Below are 20,542 nucleotides of genomic sequence, written 5' to 3'. Positions count from 1 at the left end.
TATATATATATATATATATATATATAAATAAATATGCTGAGTGCTGTTCTATTATCAGTCTACACAGTTGCTCCACAGTTAGCATTAAGTTTTGCATAAAGAGATAATACTTAGGCTATCGTTAGCCCATTTAAGGTATTTGCCATGTTAGCATTAAGCTAGCATCCGTCAAAGCGCGCTCTCTCAAAGTTGTATTTCTAAAAAGAAAAAGCTTAACAAATCAGCTGTTTTTGCCAGTTGCAAAGTTTATTCATATGTACATATATTTTTCCCCGTCATTAAATACCCCCCCTCCCATTTCCTCCCTCTCTCAAGTTCCACCCCCTCCCAAAGAGAGAAAGGTCGTCTGGCTTAAAGAAAACACACTACTTTTGTGCAGCATATTGCTTCTTAAGACATCTGCGAAAAACAAAATAATCCATAAATTAAAAAATACTACACATATTTCATTCTTCTGCTCAGACATCAAACTGTCCTGAACAGAATCTGAAAAAATAAAATCTTTAAGAAAAAGAAATAGCACATTGTCCCTCAGTCTGGCTACATAACAGGAAATGGATTTGCATTTTTTTTGTCACAAGGGACAACCTGCCTGACTTGAATAGTCCAAATGTCTGACCAAGATACTCTTTAATGTCTGTCGACCACACCGCGTTGTTCTATTGTCATAACTCACCCTTTAGTGAAAAGCGTGATGACTTTTTGCTACGCATGCAGGCAGAGTGAAGGACAGTGTGATACGTACGGCACTCGAGGAAAACTCAGGTGTTGAAGTCACAAGGCATGCAAAGTTAAAGTTGAGTCACCACCAGATGTGTGAAGTCTGTATTCAGTCAGTTGTGTGTTTGTGTGTTAGTGTTTGTGCATTTTTTTGTACAGGCTTCTGACCCACACCGGCTCCAGAGCGGATCCCGAAGGCGTTCGGCTTCCCTAATCCAGTCGGTCTGTCCTTGTAAAATCCAGTCCGTTTGGCTCCTTCTTCTTTTGGAAGCACAGGAGGGTCACACACGGGGGGAATATTTGGGGTTACTTGGCACCTCGGTGAACGATTTCAGCTCGTAAGGGATGCCCGTGTCCACTTCCACGGGCTTGCGGGAGAATAGCAGCCGGATATCATTGTGCAAGTAGATCTTCCCAGATTTGGAGCTGTTGAATCTGAGTTGGCGATGACGAGAGAGGAAAAAAAAGGACTTTAGTGCAAGCCTCAGCCGGAATAGCGAAGCGTTGTAAATTTAGTCTCTTTATTTTGGACAGAGCCATTTGTGACCTGCTCTGGTAAAACGGTCCTCATGTCGGCAAATAAGGTTTTGCAAAATGACTGCGTGTGTGGACAAAATATTAATAGAGATTTCTACCAAACTAATAAATTGTACTTCATGGAGAACTACTTCAGAATGGAGATGTTCAACTCAAACCTGAGATGTATCAGGTAGCAGAGAATCTTCCTGCCATCTAGCGGCGCGCCCCCTGCCGATGCGTGTTTCTTCCCGTCTCCCTCGTCCTCGACGGGCATCAGGAAGATACGATGGCGCAGGAAGGTCATGTGATTGGTAGGCATGTCGTCAAAGTTGTAGGTCACCAGGAACATCTTTACCACAGTTTTATTGGGGTTAAATAAGGTCTGGAGGAGAAAGAATTTTTAGTTTAGGTTAAATTTCAAACGAGAGTAAAATAATGCTCTTTATTATTTTGATGAATAGAGTGTATTCTTAGTGAAGAAAGGCAAATACTGCGGTGCCTCGAGATTTAAGTGACCCGATTTCTGAGTTTTCTGAATTATGACCTTTTTTGGAGGTAATCGTCAAACAAAACAGGGAATAATGATTGCATGGTCACCAACTAAATTCAAGTCGCGTCCAGGCATCCTGTGCGTGACTTGTCCTTTTTGGACCAATTAAGTGAAATTGGATAACTTCTCGCAGTGGGTCATGGGTGGGAATCACTGATTGAGGACCATGCGTTAAAGCAAAATAAATGGGAACTTTTTTAAGCAACCTTAGCCCCATCCCTCAAATTAAATGTTGATTCAAACAAAGATGAACTTACCACTTGAATGGTCCCTGCTTTGGGTATGCTGTAGCCTTTCTTTCCAAGCTGCTCCAGGGAAATCAAACCCTGTGATGGACATAAACAATATGTCCTTGAGTCTTTAATATATTTAATTCCATAAATCTGTTCATCAATTTTCTATTGTACTTATTGTGGGTGAACTGTAGCTTATTCCGTGTACAGCTATTGCCAATTTTGAGACAAAAGTTACGATTTATTATCACGGTTTTGAAACAGGTTTTCACCCATGCCCCACTTTGCTTCACCATGTAAACATGATTTGGAGTGTTGCAACATTATCTTATTCAATGGCAAAGACATACTGTTCACAAAAAAAAAAAAAAAAAAAAAAAAAAAAAAACTATGAGTAGCTGGGAATTTCTGGACTCTGTAAAGACGCCTTGGGGATTGAATGAGTTAAAATAATAACACACATATAAAATGCTTAACAATTAACATATTCAGCAGGTGTGTTTTTATAGCATTTATGGCAATTTACTCATTCAATCCCAAAGATGTAATTATATGTCTTTACAAAGCCCATGCATTCAATCCAATGTATCTACAGTAAAAACAAAATATTCAAATATTAAAGTAAAAAAAACAGTGTCTGAAAATAGCTGGCACAAATATTAGAAACCCTTGCAACCCTTGTGCAGTAAATTATCTTTCGATCTTTACATCAAGGACATGTTACATTACAGGGAATGCACTGAGAGAGGACACCAGGGACCTGAAATTTCACCCAGAAGGCACAAGCACTTTGCTATCACAGTACCAGGAGTGTGCCATCCCTTGGCTAAATAACTGACAATGTGGAAGAAAAACACAAAAATGATCCAAATATTGAACAAGAGTTAAACACAATATAATAAGAGATACGTATAACAATGCATCAATTCCACTGGATTTACTATAAGTGATCATTTCACAACATTTATTAACAAACATCCACAAAGATGTACAACATAAAATTAACTTAGAGCCATCACTTTCTGTAGACTTAAAAAATAGGAATAAAAAGGATTTTAAATTTACTGATCTTCAGCAAAGACGGCTGAGCTAAGATATGTCTTATTTTCATCCTTCTTTGAAAATTTGCATCAAATAAAGTTGTGTCACCATGTAGTATTTAAAATTAGAATAACTTTGTCTTAAGAAAAATCCTGGAACTTATACTTGTATGTATTAGCAGTGAAAGTGTTATACTGTAGTAAACGGTCAATTTAATTAAAAAAAAAAAATCTCAAAAGTAGTATTTGGCTTTCAGATTTGGAAAAGGTTGCAGTGAACTCAAGAGCCTCTGGGCCTCTAATTCAAAAGATGTGTCCTGGTTGAGCTTCAACTAAATCTGGAACAGATAAAACCTTAAGAACAGGCGCATGTTCTGTACCTTTTCTAAGTATTCTCCTGTTACCAATTAGATGAGATAAATGAGCACACACACGAGAAATGTAAGGAATGCTTGAAGGCACTTTTGGCATTAAGTGGCAAGCGGACGTTGACCAGATTGAAATGTACATTAAGCGCTCATGGTTTGACTGACCAGGAAGGGCGAGGGGGCACTGTGCTCGGAGATGTCATAGTATGTGACCTGCACCGGCAAGGTGACGTGCTGCGGGCAGTAGGAGCCGCTGGCGCCGATCTCCGCCGTGAAGCCTTCGATGCGCCCCGATGGCGAGAAGCGTCCCTTTAGCATAGACTCCTGGGACACACACGAGAGCAGGAACGCCATCGTGATTTCCGCTACTTGTGCACGAAATTGCTCAAGTACAATTCTGCTGCATTTATCTTTAAAATGAAATGCAGTTGCATTTTAGCTCATTAGTTTCAACACATGTCAAATTCAGTTGTCACTTCTATGTGCTTTTCGTTTTAATTATAATGTTGCAGACCAAGAGGTGACTTGATTTTTTTTTTGTTCTTTTTGTTCTTTTTACCTCAAAGGTTCCTAAAAGTGATCTGCTGATGGATGAAGAGGGCCAACTGGAACGGGTCAAGGTTCTGCTGTCCGCATGTCGACCACTGCGCAGCTGCCGGCTGAACATGAGTGCACACGCACGTGTGAAATATACGTGTGAACACATTTTTAACAATGTCACATACTGTATACATTAATTTGGGGATAAAGCGGAATACTCATAGAGAACCCGCTTACCAAAACGCTCTTAATTAGTCATTTCATCTCCATGAGTTTGTACATTGCCATAATAACGAATACTTACCTTTTTATACGCGGGCCACTTTTCAGTCGTCTCCCTGACCTTGTGCAGTCTGTGGCACACTAAATATAAAAATGGGAAAATGTTCATTATGATAACTGAGTGTTCGTGTCGTCATAAGCAAATCAAAAAGAAAAATGAGGACCCCAAAGTATCATGACAGTATATCAAAATTGTAAATCATACAACAGCCAAGAATTATACATTAATTCACTTTGACCTAATGGTCAAGTTTAAATCTTTGACGTCTGCCGTTATTAATGACTGTGAATGAGCTAATAGTTGCCAACAAGGTGTGTGGTTACTTGACACACAATATAAACAAATTCAGCATTTTACTCAATTCAACTTAATTAAGAAGACAAGATTGTGTCCTGCCTCCAAGTTTGGTAAAATACCAATATATATTTTCAGAAAACAGGTGTATTCATCAACTTTTGTAAAAATCAGTGGTGTCAAACTCAGGGCTCACGGGGCAGCTCTGACCCTCCACGTCACGGGGGAAGAAATCTCAAAATCTGAATTTTTGTCCAAATTATATATTTGTCATTTACGAGAAACTTTATCCGCAAGCTTTTCTGCCAGAGCAGGTTACAAATAATTACAGCATTATTGATGTATTTTGACTCTGCATGCACATACAGTAGCTCCAAAATGTATGCATGTGAAGTGCAACCTTTACTGTATTTTTGTCCACTAGGAGCCACTGCTCACATTCTGCACTGTAGTATCTGCGACAATCAATGTGTGCGCTTTTAAATACCTGGCCTCACAAGGGATGTGGATGTCAGCGAGTAAGAATGTAGATTCGGCTGGCAGTGAACTAGCTAAACCGTTAGCCGCTCTACGTGTGATGTGGCCGCATCAGTTGAATAGTGTTTGTCAGAAATGATATTAACCGTGTTTATTCGTTGAAAATGTGCAGTTGTGTAAATTGAAGCTGGTATACTTTGCCACTGGTGGTACATATTTTTTTTATTTAATTCAATTTGAAATAATCCCATTCTGTCATTTATTCAGTTTCCTCTAGGCTCAGCCCATGTAGAAAAATAATTACAACAAAAACCCACGAAATAATACCCAACCCGCGATATAGGTACAGGTTTGAAAGAAAATGCAGAAAATGGACAGCAACGTAGCGGGGGACAACTAATTCGCTGTTCAATTTGTTACTGCTGCACTTAATTCACTTCATTTAACCCAAAGAAGAGAACTGAAAAAACGTATTGATTTTCCCTTACTGTACTTCACGTGAATAGAACCATGACCTGAAATCCGGGGTCTAAGCGGCCTCCAGAGGTCAGCCATCATGACAATTTGCTCCGTGATGAAAGCAAGCTTGACACCCGAGTTATACACCTAGCAAAAATGACAGCGCTGTCCTGTGAGAGTACCTTGTAAGAGTCATTTCCTGACCAGCCGCTACTGTCGTCGTGTAACATTTACAAACGCTTGCCGCAACGCCATTCATTGTAAAGGTCACCGAGCTGTCAGGTGACCCCCGGCTACGTCATCGGCCGGCACACGGGACGTTCGCTCCCTCCTCCCCCTTATCGCCACTGTTTGTCATCTTAACCACATCACTTCGTTACGCTACACATCGTGATCATTCAAAGTCAAAGTTCCAAACGGCTGACGATGACAATGATGTCATCACTTTCAACCTTGCCCTCTCCGTACTCATCTACAGGCTGCCTTTGCCACCGCTTCCTCTCCCTTTCATTGCTGCTAGGTGGTCCCAGCAGCCTCGCGCCACTTTACTTATTGACCTGTGAGCTCTATTATAGTCACGTCACACCACCAGCCGCAACCTACATTCAAAGCTCTTTCTGGTCTTACTTGTGTTCACATATTCACTTCCAGAACTGTTGCACGAGAGGATGCATGTGCATGAGCCATTGTTTGTATTTCTGTACACGTTAAGAGCTCACTAGAGCTGGAACAATGAACGCCAAACGCCGTCAATAGACTTCATTCTGGGGATACTCGGGTTGTTTCCAATGGACGTGGTAATCTTACATTATTACTTGTTGGGGTTTTTTTCCTCTTTGCCTGTGCTTTTTATCGTATTGTGGTTTAATGTGTTCTAACTATACAGCGAACATATGTTTTCGACTACAACTTCAAGAAATACAATTCTTTATTCAATGTTTAAGTCTTTTTAGTTTGTTTTTGACTTGATTCAGTATTATCTAATTTATTTTAATATACTGTCGAGTATAAGGAATAAAAAGTGGAACAACATTCTCACTATATTTCTATTTCGTTATATGAATGCAAAATATAGATTTTTCTTTTTTTTCTCATTGACATTAACATGGTTTTCAAATGCTATTATAATATTGGGTGGGACAGTTCTGGCCTCAAGAAGGCCCCTAAGCCTCGAGTTTGGCATCCACCATAATAAGTTCTACTGTATTCACTCATTCAAACCCAAAGATATTTTTACTTTTTTTTTTTTTTTTTAAGACCATAGACATTCAATCCCAGGCACTTATTTGTATGAATTTTGTTTTTTGTTTTTTTGGCGCCAAAGTGGGTCTAAAAATGGCTGGTACGAAATAAATTACTAAAGTAATCAATTACTTTAGCTAATTAACTACTAACTTTAGTTCCTTTAGTACCTAATCAATTCATTATGTAACTGATTACATAAAGTAATTGATTACTTAATTTATTATGTACCAGCCATTTTTCGAGCTTCCTTTAGCCGAATACCTGAACATTTTTTGGGGGGGAAAAATAAATAAAAATCAATATAAGTCTCTGGGACTTATATGTAAAAAAAAAAAATGCTTTGGGAATTAATGAGTCAAAAGTGAGTTCTTATATGAAAAAAGGCATAATTTTGTAAAATGCAGATATTCCAGACTGCTTATAAACAAGCTTCGCTGCATCAAACGCGGACCACGAATCCAATTTCCAGTTTCGTGTGTAGGGTGCACACTGACCTTAGAAGGAAGAAGATGGTTCCAGTAAGGAGCAGCTTTAGCATCAGTGCTACGACACGATCCCAGCCCCGGAGCCAGCAACGAAAGCCTGCTCCTCTTTGAAGTAGAGGGTCCCTCATCTTCCGAGCACGACTCGGCGGTCTCGCTCGGGGACAGCAACCTCTTCTTGGCCGGCCAGTGGCCCGCCGATGTCAAACGGTGGCCGTTACTGCTGGGGGTCTTCTCCCACGAAGGCAGGCCATTGGAGGAAGAAGCAGTCTGAGTTGCACTTCGCTCAGGTGGGGAGGATTCCAGCCCGACGTCCCATTCCGTGGCCTCTCCCGGTTCTTGGAGTTCTGTGTGGTGTGGGGGGGAGAATGGGCCCGGGGGACTTGTGGGACTGGCGGGGCTCGGGGGCTCGTATGTGGGCATGTCATACAAGTGCGGGCTGGGCTGACCTCCAGCTGTGCCATTACTACAACTCTCATTTCCGGGGCTTCCTATGGAATAGGTGGGTGTGCGCCCCCCGCTCGGTGGTTCGGGTCTGGCTGAGCTTCCCAAAGAAGGGTCACACATCGGGGGGGATTTGGGCGAGAGGGGGGCAAACACATCGGGGATGGGCCTGTCGTGATTGTGCTGAGTTGGACGACGGGAGGGGTTGTGGCTCGGGGACAGTGGGGGGGATCTGGGCAAGGCCCCGCCCTCAGAGTCTCTCTGCTCCATTTGTGTGCAAGAATAGAGAGGACCGCAAACACCAGAGCTCTTTACTAACCCCATCAACACTGCTGGCATTGGAGCTGGCCCACACAGCACCCCTCCCTCTAGAATATCAATGTCAGAGCAGTCGGCCACATGGGGGCGCTTGTGAGTCAGGTGGGGCTCCTCTAGCCCCCTTTTCACGCCCAGACGAACAGGCCTGGGTTGGGCGTCATTGTGGGACTCTGGCGAGGTAGCAAACCCACCTAGCTGAGAGAAAATGGAGAGCTGATAGACCTTTTGATGTCGCAAATCCTCTTGGTCAAAGTGCCGGGCAGTCCCTGGTCTAACCCCCGAGTCCGGGCCCAGTGCAGGCGCCGTAGGAGGAGGCAGGTCCCCCTCTTGGGCTGGAAGCTCGAGTGGAGCTTTTTTGTGAGAAAGCTCCACATGAATGTGCCGCATGTTTCCTTTGTTTGGAAGGTGACAGTACTGGCTTACGAGTGTGCAACAGGGTCCTCACATGCACCACAAACCAGAAAGGGAGGATCCACAGAACTGTCAAGTCCTATAGTTCCTGTTTTGTGACTGTCATCCAGCGTGAATCAGTACGATGAGTTGCACAGCCCCTGACCGAAACAATAACATTTGCATAAATATTTGTAGGCTCTTTAAAAAAAAGTAAACCATTACTCTGTAAGTATGCCCACAAGACGACCAGCTCGTTCATTAAGGCTTGTGTGTACCTAAATTGAAAAACATTTTTTTCGCTGTTTGGGGTGGGTTGGCATCAAGGTTATTATAGTTAATATAAACAAAGAAAATACATTAATATTGAAAAAAGGTCATACAGTGAAATAAAAACTAAATGACAAAAAATGAACTGAAAGTACAAGTTAAGTTTATAAAACTATAAATGTCCTATAACTATAAATGTACTGGGAATAGCTGATTACATTACTCGATTGAACGCTATGTAATTTTATCGGGCTTCTCCAAAAATACTCTCTATATTAAAATACTAAAACTCAAATACTCAAACTAATGAAAACAAACCTAAAGTTAAACATTTCTGAAAAAATATATAAAGAAAAACTAACAGAACTGGAATGCTGAAAAATGTCTATTGGCTTCTTTTTTTAAAAAAAAGATGTGTTTTCTTTTACCCTTTTTTTTAAATTTAAAGACAGGTATCATGGTTTGTTTTGTTCAAATGCTTATTTTAATTTGACAAAATCAAAGTGTCGGAATTACTGTAAATATAGTGATTATATATTTGCTACAATCAATATAACTGCTTGCAATGAAGAAATACTTTGCTGTGAGAACGGTGCCACGACACCAAACTCAAACCGCAGACAGATGTCACTTCACTTGTGATTAAAAATATCTTGCAGAATGTCTTGCTCCATAAAATGTTGTGCCATACATGTGCTAATCTTTCACCTACACATGCACACGAGATGAAAAAATACACTGGGTTCCAGCTGCGCTTTTCCGCCCCAGCCGAATTTTTGCCCTTGTAAAAGTTCGGAGTGACTGCTTCAGAATGCAGCAGAATTGTATTTGTGTAGTTCTTCTTAATTCTCCACATGTATGAACTGGTAAAAGAATGCCTTTTCTCCTGTGTGTTTAATTTCTCACAGATATCTAACGGCTGAACCTGATATTTAATTGGTCTTTCGAGCCGGTTTGCAAGACACCATATTTCTGTTCATATTTTTACTGTTTTAAATAAATATGACGTTTTGTTTGGAATTTTACAGGATTATTGCATGTGATGATCGACATCCACAAATGGATGCTAAACTCATTTATTTGTGGAGATTTATGATTTGTATTTTAGTAACCTAGAGTGTAATGCATTTTATGAAATGATTTTGAATGCTTTCAGAGGTTATAATATCTTTTAGCTGGAAATAAAACAACTACAATGTATGACGCATCGCAAGACAATCTAAACAATATCAATTACTACTTCCTGTTAGTTACTGTATTTGTAAAAAAGGTTCCAGGATCCATGTCTGAGTAATACATTGTTGCCTAATTTTTCGCAGATAATGGGGACCGGAAAACAATAAGTGATTTCCGCAAAACTACCTCATGAGGAACTCACCTCTGTGCCTGTCCTTTAATTTGCCCCACGTAGACACACAGCATCTGGAAGTTGTGTCTCCAAACGTAATATGTATACCACCAAAGCATCTGTCAAGGAAAGACATTTCGAGTTTCGAAATTAAGTCTCTATGAGTGGAGAGCTGTAGCCTGGGGTACGAGATTTAGAAACTCTAGACCAGAAATGTCTTGGCATGGAATTGGTTTAGTGTGCTTTTATTTCTGGATGTTTGGTTAATCATCTTGAATTGTACACCTACCAAAGTGATAGGTCAGTGTTGCATCAGACTCCTGAGCGAAGGTCCTCCTGAACCAGAGGTGACTCTAGTGGGACTCCATCTGTGATTGGCCGACAGCCACACATGGCCGCCTTCGTCACCTGGGTGTGGTTTGCAGAATGACTGTGACATCATGACAGGGTCATAACACCTAGAATTCCTGGAGACACAGAAAACAGCACTAGGTCATTTGGCTTGATCTGACAATTCATTCAGGCAAAATATGTCATTGGCCCATACTAATACATACATTTTATAATGTATATAAATACTGCAAAACCTGTAGTATTTTGCTTTGTTATGCGTTTTGAAATAACATTTAAATGCTACATTTTTCAGCACTGAATGTTCCACACACAGAGGAGCAAAATTAGAACGGCATATCACAAGAAAATTGATCTCTGTTGCTAAGGGGGAACAAACTGGGATGAGCCCGACGAGGCATCCCTGACCCACTTGGACCAGAACTTGGGAATGTACTGGGGGGGATGTCACAGTGAAATGTTGCTGTGGCAACAAGTAGCCCAAGGATAACGGTTCCTTTGTACTTGACCACAAAGAGGAAGAAGAAAAGCAGAGGGAGTAGTGGAGGTGTCGGAGTTGGGGGTATACTTGGGGAAAATGGTGTGTTTGGGATTTTTGACTTTGTAAATATTTTCTTGCCACAGGAAATTTACTGAGCAAAAGTAAATGAAGAACTGTCAAAGGTTACTTATGCCTTAATTAGTCATGTTGCCAACAATATGAAATAGGCAAATGTCACACACACACCCAAAAAATGAAGCAATTAACTTCTAAAAAAAAGTAAGATAAAAACAAATATAAATGTGTAATTCTATCGCTCTGCCCAATTCTCAGTGGAAAAAAAAGCGGGGGAAAAGAAACAAATTGTTTCTTCTGAAGCCCAAATGGAAATCTAAATGGTAGTTTCATATGGTAGATGTTTTTATCTTATATGATATATATCATCAAATGGCACTGAAGTTGTCACTTATTTGCAACATGAGCACAATTGATAAGTTGAAATGGGGCCAGGCACTAAGTAATGGCTCCTGGGAGTTGGAATTCATTATTAAAAATAAATCCGTTTTCAATCCCCATCCCAACTTTTAAAAGATACTCAATTATGGCTAATTTAACTGGTTAGGCAATTACAACACTCGTTTGTTCACTTTTCTGGGAAATTTTACAGAGGCCAACTTGGTTTAACTGCATTTTTTGCTCGTTGTCATTGGGGTACTGGTCATAGTAATATCCCTCAATCTGTTGCTTTATCGTAAAAACATTGACACTTATGCACTTATATAATGAACGTTTTGCTTCTGCTAGTATGTCACTTTATTTTACAAAGTTCACCATTCTGGGTAAACTCAACTGGACTGCTGGCTGGAAAGATTGCAGAAAAACAAAATTTTAGAAATAATAGATTGTAATTTGTTGTCAGAAAGAGTGTATATATATTTCTCAAGGGAATTATATGTCTGACAAATAGGAGAAATAGTAGCAGGTATGGCGCACATACAATGAATCACCAAGAGACAATGCGTAGGGTGAACGTTTTGTCACCTATAATTACATACATGACATATGGCATTATTAAAGTGCCTTCCTTTGGGAAATAGGAGGTACACTCAGGCAAAAAAAAAAAAAAATCCTACAAGGTCATCTGATTTTTCATCTGAACAGGATCTGTCTGAAGCTTCAGCCTTATTCATTAACAAATGTTAAAAAAAAAAAAAAAAAAAAAAACAGTTCCAGCAAACAAATGAAAAAACAAAACAGATCTCCTATCTCCTGTCAGGGCAGGTGAATTCCCCTGAGGCACCCGAAAGGGTCAGAAACAAGACTGGGGGATGGGCAAAAAGAGTGATAAAGAAACGAGAGTCAGCCATGAGTATTTATAGTTGTCCGTGTCAGAGCTCATAGGAGCACCAAAAGGCTGTGTGTTAGGCCCCACTTGATTTCTGACCCTATTTTGAACTGGATAAAGAAGGCACTTGGCAGTCAAGGGATTTCAGGTTGTCAAAAAAATACAGGTTCACCTGAGGCGAGGTGCTGAGTTGCTCATTGAGTGGTTCACAAATAAATCCAGAGTAAAATATTCTTTCCAAGGTTTAAAAAAACAAAAAACAAAAAAAACAAGGATTAGAATTGTGCTTTTATAGAACGCACACCAGTTGATCTAATTGTACACTGTGTACCCCTTCTGTCTTGTATGGGAACAAGCTACAAAACAATATCTGGAAAAATACTCAGCAATGAAGTTTGATGCATACATTGTTAATAGATTAGTCACAAGGGTTGTGGCTTACTTTGCTTTTTGGCATCCCCAAAGGAAGGGGAAGCACAATCAGAGGGGTTAAAATGGAGTGAATTATGAGTCAAATAAAAACAGTTGACACGATAAGTGAAATGAACAAGACAACTGGGATGGGGAAAAAAAAGGAAAATAAGCAAAATGAGTTTTTCATGAGTATCAAAAAGACATTTATCAGCCGATTTCAGAACAATCACCCGAGAATTTGGCAGTTCCAGAAAACATAGAATGAAGACAATTACCCTACAAGAAACGAGAACAATATGGTCTGCTTCTCAAGAAGAATCACGGGTACAAACCCAAAACTGGTAATTTCACAATTATATGATTGCAACTACTGCTTCAGTATTTGGACCGATCAGTGGGAGCCTTTTGACTTAAGAAGTCCCTAAAAATACTCCAAGTAATTTCCAGCCGCACACAGACAGATGAAATACCGCAATATGGTTGACATTACACATTCCCATTCAAGTGCAGATGTTGATGCTTGATCGTGGCGGCAAAACAACAATGCGGGGGAAACACATGCAACAAAAGGCTTCCTAATGCAGAAACCTGACTTGAGCAGCTATATGGTAAGCCCAAGAAAGATGTATGGAGGAGAGGAGTGGGTCAAAGTTCAGTCAGCACCTATCATCAAAAAATATACCCCTACCTTTGACCAGCATCGGTTTATCATGACAGCTACATACCACGTGAAACAAACACAAAAGTGAAAAAATGTGGGCGATTCAAAATGGACTCTGTCGGGAAATATTAATCAAATTTGACTCAACACAGCTATGCCTTGTTTGCATTATAAATGTAAAACCTGATTGGGAAGTTGTCAGAATGACTTCAACAATCCCCAACACATATCTCTGTTTTTAGAATTCAGACATTCAATCCCAGGTATTACCGTAGTTTGTATCTTTTTGTTTAAAAAAAAAAAAAAAAGGAGTGTCTAAAATCAGCTGATTCTAAATAAAGTACTAAAGATGTAATGATTACTTTAGGAGAATTAAGTAATGAAGTAATCAAACAAAATTACTTCATATCTTAAGTGATTAATCAATTTCTTTAGTACTGAAAGTAAAGTGATTAATTACTATAGGTAATTAAGTACTAAACTAAGTGGTTATTTTAGGTAATACGTGCAAAAGTAAATGATTACTTTAGATAACATGTACTAACTACAGTATTGGATTTACTTCAGTATGTATTACCTAAATGAATCAATTACTTCAGTACTTTATTAATTTAGGTAACGGTGGCACAGTAATTAGCACATCCGCCTCGCAGTTAAAGGGACCTGAGTTCGAATCCATTCCAAAAATATGTATGGCAGGCGAATTGGACATACTAAATTGTGTGTGGGTGCGTGAATGCTTGTTGGTCTCTGTGTGCCCTGCAATTGGCTGGCAACCAGTTCAAAACTAAAACATTTGATTATTTTAGTAACTGATCAATTACATTTTTAATCAATTGCCCCCTACAGAAGCAGACAAACTGTCATTGTGTAAAATCAAAACAAGCCATTTAAAAATGCTTCTTACTTTGGAAAACTATCAATATTATAGCCTATTTTCTTTTATATCACGGAAATAACTAGTAATCAAATAATTTTAAGATTTTTTTTTTTTAAATGATTGTATTTGGTAATTTGAGAATGACAATTGCAACAGATCATTGCTTAGTGAAAATAATCGGTAGTTGTAGCCATAGTCAAATGTATGTAAAACCCGTGTTTCAGGATGAACCAGGGCAAGACTGCTATGATTTATGTCTATTGTAAAGATGATGAATTTATGCACTGTAAATACTAGGGCTAGTTCAAAGAGAATATCCAGGGTTTGCTCAGGAAAAGAATGGACAAAAAAATGAGTTTGTTTTGTTTATAAATGGTCATGAAAGCTAAATTGACATCAAAAAGCTAGCATTAAAAAATATGAAGTGCAAAAAATATTTCATTAATATGAAGTGCTTATTTAACAGTCAATTATGACCGATTGATACATCCGAATGCCAGTTTTGCTACTGGGTTGCATCCTGCACAGTGGCCTCTACAAAATCCAAACACCTCCAATTGGGAACAGCACCAAATTTTGACAGAAAACTCACAATTACATTTGAAATCCCCCCAACTGTCAATTATTGAGTACTAAACTGCAGTCAAGTGTCATTTGTTCCCCAGAGTCTGAGTCTAGTGGGGCCCAGCCCACCTGACCCTGCTGGTGGAAAAAAAAATCCAACCGAAAACACTATTATTATACATGCACTGTGTATATATTATTTTGGTACATATTTACATATATAATGCAGTATACATATTGAACTTATTGTTTATATTTATTAAATATGCACCAATTTATTTTAACATATTATCCATAATTTATTTATTTGTTCATTACCTTAACATTTTTTCTGTTACTCACTGCCTAATTTACCTAGCAGCAGTTGAATTAGGGAGTACTGTTCCAGCATTTTTCCCCCAGCATAAAGCACCGAATCAAACAATTTTATTACCCACCTACTAAACCCACATTTATTTGTAGGATGTAGACATCATTAGAGGCAACAGGTGTTACAAAATGTTGTGGGAAACCCAGTGTGTAATACTCTTTTTAAATGTCGTCAATGCATAATGCAGAGGTGTGATTGCATCAGTCCACAAGTCCGTAGCCAGGCTCCCAAATTCCTCTTGATTGTCTCATCAGCTTTGAGTGAGACCCCACCCGAGTTGCGCTGCGCTCTTTAACTTGTCAAACACGCGTGCATACTTGTGAGACTGTCTTCTCAGCTTAGCCATCAACCTGGTGATTAGATTGCAGGAGCTGTATACAGTTTGGAAATCTGATGTCACCTCATGGACAAGGGGATGGAATGACAGCTAACTGTGTGTTTTGTGTGCGTGCGTATGTGTGTGTGTGAAAAACAGACAGGAAGCAAGGCATAATGTGACATCAAGAAAATGAGTGATTGAAACTTGTGAACCTCTGAGTGACACGGTGACTCACACGCAACAATAGCCTAGCAGCGGAGTCACAGCCATCTAAACTAAGCTGGCTCAGTCAGGACATAGTTGCTGAGAAGGCTGTTTGACACAGGGTCGCACTTTGTTGCGTCCTCCCTGTTTGTCTTTCTTTCATGTGGCCATTTTGGGACCCAGCCGGGCTTGACAACATGACGGCAATGAACAGGCTGCCAGTTTAGCAATGTTGACAGCAGCAGAACTTGTGACACTCACCCTCCAGTATGGCGTCTGCTTCCTCTCTTTATTCAGCTGAAGGTGTCTTCCAGGTCATCTTGTCCCTTTTTGCTTGACTTCCTCCAGAAGTGTTGAGTCGCCTCGCTTGCTTGTTTTGAGCCTTGCTTTTCCTCCCTAACACATAATAACACATGCACAACTCAAAAAGCCATCAACAACTCTCAGCGTCCCCCCCCACCCGTCCTTGCCTCTCTCTCTCTCTAGCTCCCCCCTTCCCTCTTTCTTCCTTTCTCTCATTCGCGCCTGAGCACACCATCTCGAGCACAAAAGCCCCCTCACATGCTTGATCCTGTCGTCCTCACCCCCTCATCTCTTCCTCGCATACTGCCCTCAGCACCTCCTTTAAAAGCGTCTCTCAGGATCGCACCCTCCCTCGCACTCTTTTACTGTTTTCTTCCTTCCTCTCAGCTGTTAGTAGAGCGAGAGGCCTGCCTTGCTCACTCAGCAGAGAGGACATATACAGACTAGTGAAGTTGGGGGGGTGGTGGTATGCTATCAGCTGATTGGCCACAGAAAAGGGGGGCCAGCTATAGGCGTTGGAATCCTGATTGGCCAGAAAGGAGAGTGAAAAAGAAGGGTGGCGGCGTGGGCACCTGAAGCTCCGCCCACCTGCTCCTGCTCGGCTTGTTATGCTCAAGTAGAAAAGGAGCACTACTAAAAAAAAATGAGCATGTGTTTGTGTGAAATGTTGCCATAAACAGATACTAGCAAAAGAGATTCCCTCAATCATGACTGTTGGGATGTTTACATTTTTTAAAAATCTTTTTGAAATGCTTTGCTCTACAATTTTGACATAGATGATCATGTTGAAATTAGAACGATCCTACTTCATATCAGACAACCTAAAAATGGTCTAATATGCATGAAAGTCCAGTATTTTGTAATGTTGCAAGAAACAAACAACTTCTAGTCCTTGAATATGTAACCATCTTTTGAAACCTTATTGTGATCAGTGAGTAAGAGCAGCATTCAATGTAAACAATGCTATGTTCTTTTTGTCTCGATTGATGTTTTTTTTTTTATCTTGACTAAGTAAACAATAGGCCACCGGTCAACCACGATCGACACAATGGGCACCCCTGGGATAAATCATACAAGGTTATGTTTTAAAAAAGACAGACAATGACTTGTGAGTGAACATGCAGTCAATAACCATTTTTCAAAACCATAATATATGAAAGGCCATCTAAACAAAAACAAAGTATGGCCATGTTCAGCAGAGGTGGTCATTTTACATTTTTTTTGCTCGTGCGTCAGTCGTCGGTAGTCTGTGCCCCATCCCCCCTTTCGTCATTGTCGGTTCGTTATTTTGTCAAAAATTTCGAAAATTGTAATCGTCAATCATTGGTCTGTCTGTCACTCACTCCCATCATCATTGCCTCCCCACTCTCTTAAAATCAAACCAGCATCTTACTAAAAAAAAAAAAAAAAAGACTAAGCCCTGAAAAAACACAATTAAACAGCACATGTCATCCGTTACACACACTACAAATAAAAAGCAAAGCTTTGCCGAACTGAATTTACTAGATAATTCCTTTCTTTGGAATTTTTTTGGATTTACTGGTTAGAAGCCGATTAGAGTGAGGCTATAACTTTGCGATGTGCCCATTGGTTACTTGAATGCTGTCACCTCCCAGGCATCCCAGAATGCTTTGCTCAATTATGTGAAAGAGATTTATTCATTCAAATCATATTTGAAAAGCAAAATAACACAAAAACCTCTTGATACTTAATTTGACACATTGCTTTTAACACATAAGAGCCATTTGTTTTTCTACCTATGAAGGGCACCAGAGAGCCGATTGGCAGAAAGGATTTTAATACGAAATCACCTGCTATCGTCCAAAGATACAATTGTTTTGCAACTTCAGCCTAACCCATTGTGTACCTTATTTACATAAAATTTAGGATGCACTCTAAATTCCTTCCTGCCGATCGTCTCTCCAGTGGTCTTTATAGGTAACAAAGGCAAAAGGCGCTTCTCTGGGCATTCTAGTGTTAACTTTAGACCTGTAAGTGTTGAGCAAAACAGTAGTAGCAATAACATTATGTGTTTTAGTTCATGAAACCAAGACTGAAACACAGCCCAAACATTGAAATCCCAGCCACGCTGTCAACCTTCAATGAAATGAAACTGTTGCTCGGTGCAATATATATTAGGGAGACTTTCTCTCGTAATGGTAGCTGGTGCATGCTGATGCTCTAGCGCTCAGCCAGATATTTCTGGGTGCATGTATGTATGCTTGCTGCCTAATTAGATCGTGTTTACACTTTGTAAGATTTAATTGGGTGAGGTACAGGTGACACAGATGGTGAAAATTACGACAATTGATTAAAGAGACCGATAAAGTCTACTGTCCCGTCGGTCTTAGTCCGTCATTTTTAACGTTTTCGTCATTTGGCGGCCCGCTGGCAAAAACGTCCATCAGTATGAGTGAACTGCCCACTTATGATATTCAGGTTTTAAAATACCTTATTAAGATGCCTGGATTACCCCTTTTCTAACCGGAATATATGTTAGGTATATGTGTTCGGGCAACCTCCTTTGAATGGGACATTGGTTTGTGTATAGCACATGCTCTATTTGATACAGAAGAACTAATAATGTGCGTGGCCATGCCATTACATGCTGTAGCAAGAGGAGGGGGATTGGCTGCACCAAGATGTTAAGGCACCGCCATTACGTTGCTACTTGCCAAGCAAGCCTAACGTGAATAGATTGATGTCTTGTTGGGGTAAACAAAACAGGCGATACTCAGATGCAGCCTGAAGACATACTTCTGGAATCGCGAAGAAACAATTGCTTTATTACTATGGTGAATGACAAAAATATAATGTTCTTCATTGACGACAGAACATAAGCTGAAATGACGTCTTTTTGCGTCATGAGGCTTTCCATACGTCACGATCGGGGTAAAATAAATACCATGATTGACAAATGCATATGAACTGAGTTACTCCTATTATGTAAATATAATCAATGACACAGTATCATAACATTGTATAGTACTATTGTTACCATAGGTTAGTGATGTAAAAATTCAGGTAACCACCTGTATGTGTAATTTGAACATCTCAAAAGACTGTCATCTTGAAAAATCAACCAAAACATTTTTTCTCAGCACATGATTATGTTTGTGACTTAAAATAATCAATAGCTGTAGAAAACGGACACCCTCAGGACGTTTCATTTCAAGACAACAATACAGCTAAATATCACTGGTACCAACAGACCAGAAAAATGAGCAAAAAAAGACCGCTGATCACAAGGTTGCAAGTCGCTGTTGCAAATTCAAGATGCAAATATCAACACATTCTTCATGCCGTTCCACTGCATACTGTACATGTGTGTAGCATGTGAGGTGCACAACGCCTCCGGCCTGCACCAGCTGAGGGCTTATCTGCGGCAAGGAGTGCAGATAGAGAATGTGGAAAAGTTTATCAGCTGAGCACACCAGGAGCAGCGTGTAGGGAACGTGTGCATTGTACCATCTGTGTGCTAATAAGGGGCACGCTGTTGACGAGGCAAGAACTATTTTGAACAGCACGGCGATGCCGGGAGGAGGAGATTAAAAGCACAAGAAACATGCCTGAAGCTGTCAAGTAGACGAACAGAGTGCAACCATCGCTTTGTTGCAGACACAAACACACCTCACTGGTTATGCTTTATCTTTATTTAGCAAACTTGGGGATTGTTATCAGACGTGTGCTGGTCCTGACATGTGAGAGCAAGCTATTGATAGCGACTGCCTTAGTTCCCCATTGACTTGTGTTTTTGGGCCGTCTACAGCACGCCAGAAAAACGCTTACTGAGGTTGACTTCTGCACATTAAATACTCGAGAGTTCATTCGTCACATGTAAAAACACTTTGGCCAAGAAAATGAAGTACAGAGTATATTTAACTAGAGGTTTTCCCTTCCGATATGTCTTATCTGGAATTATTTAAGCTTAAAAGGTAGTGACTAGTTCTTGAAGTATGCAAAAAGACATATCCTGTCCCTGAGGGGAAACCATGGTATCCAAGTCTTGACCCGCATCAAGCATAGAAAGCATGTTTTAAAACTACAAACTGGAGAAACACAAAAATTCTGTGGCCTACTACTGGTTTTTCATAGCAACGTTTGTTTAACAGGGACACTGTGGGCTTACTGCACTTCCACCAACCAACTCACATTTTTTTGTCCTTTTAAGAGCCCATGTTGCTAGCCGTATATGGTAAAAAAAAAGGCGTGTCATCTTTGTAAAGCCCGCCCATCCCAGGGCAGCTGAGGAGACAGCAAGTACTGAAAACAACACTGACATTCCATTACCAGTGTGTATTGAAGGGCCAGGGCACATGTCAGTTTGTTTTGATTTCCTGATGATCATATTACGGGGAAGGATATTTAGGGAGATTATTTCTTTACAACATCAAAATTATGCTTAGATTGACAAGTTCAAATAACGAGAGGAAGCAAGGTAGAGGAAGGGTGCGAGATGAAAGTGTGTGTATTATGTGACTGGATGTGAAGAGGTTGGGAGGGTGCTTGCTTGTCGTCATACTTAATGCATTTAAAGAGGAATGGACTCCCTGTGCATGTGTTACGTGTATACAAGTGTGTGTCATGATGAAGTTAAAGGTTGGGCATGTTTGCTTGCGGCGACAGGAAATCTGCAATGTTTTGACATTTCCACAACTGATGAATTATAA

The 20,542-nt window shown here is 40.1% G+C and overlaps 1 protein-coding gene across 3 annotated transcripts in view; it reads right to left on the bottom strand.

Annotated features, from left to right (window-relative positions):
* Positions 1–309: 309 nt before the first annotated feature.
* The window catches only part of atosb (atos homolog b), a 30,954-nt gene continuing 10,721 nt past the window's right edge, over positions 310–20,542 (bottom strand). Inside the window, exons 1-11 of one of the 3 annotated variants that reach the window (XM_088433493.1) lie at positions 16,131–16,155; positions 15,831–15,965; positions 10,270–10,447; positions 10,011–10,099; positions 7,223–8,523; positions 4,275–4,333; positions 3,990–4,089; positions 3,596–3,754; positions 2,047–2,115; positions 1,416–1,621; positions 310–1,155 (exon numbers count right to left, since the gene is read on the bottom strand). In XM_088433493.1, the coding sequence (XP_088289619.1) occupies positions 1,002–1,155; positions 1,416–1,621; positions 2,047–2,115; positions 3,596–3,754; positions 3,990–4,089; positions 4,275–4,333; positions 7,223–8,359 (1,884 nt within the window). In that variant the 5' untranslated portion in view covers positions 8,360–8,523; positions 10,011–10,099; positions 10,270–10,447; positions 15,831–15,965; positions 16,131–16,155 and the 3' untranslated portion in view covers positions 310–1,001. Of the gene's footprint in view, positions 1,156–1,415; positions 1,622–2,046; positions 2,116–3,595; positions 3,755–3,989; positions 4,090–4,274; positions 4,334–7,222; positions 8,524–10,010; positions 10,100–10,269; positions 10,448–15,830; positions 15,966–16,130; positions 16,156–20,542 lie in introns of those variants that run through there. The other 2 variants (XM_088433485.1, XM_088433503.1) reach the window with 2 other exon arrangements.

Source organism: Hippichthys cyanospilos, chromosome 1 (assembly GCF_059441005.1).
Source record: "Hippichthys cyanospilos isolate Australia breed blue-spotted pipefish chromosome 1, RoL_Hcya_1.0, whole genome shotgun sequence".
NCBI classification, from domain to species: domain Eukaryota; kingdom Metazoa; phylum Chordata; class Actinopteri; order Syngnathiformes; family Syngnathidae; genus Hippichthys; species Hippichthys cyanospilos.
Note: the sequence above shows the minus strand (reverse complement) of the source record. Positions and strands in the feature narration are given on the sequence as shown.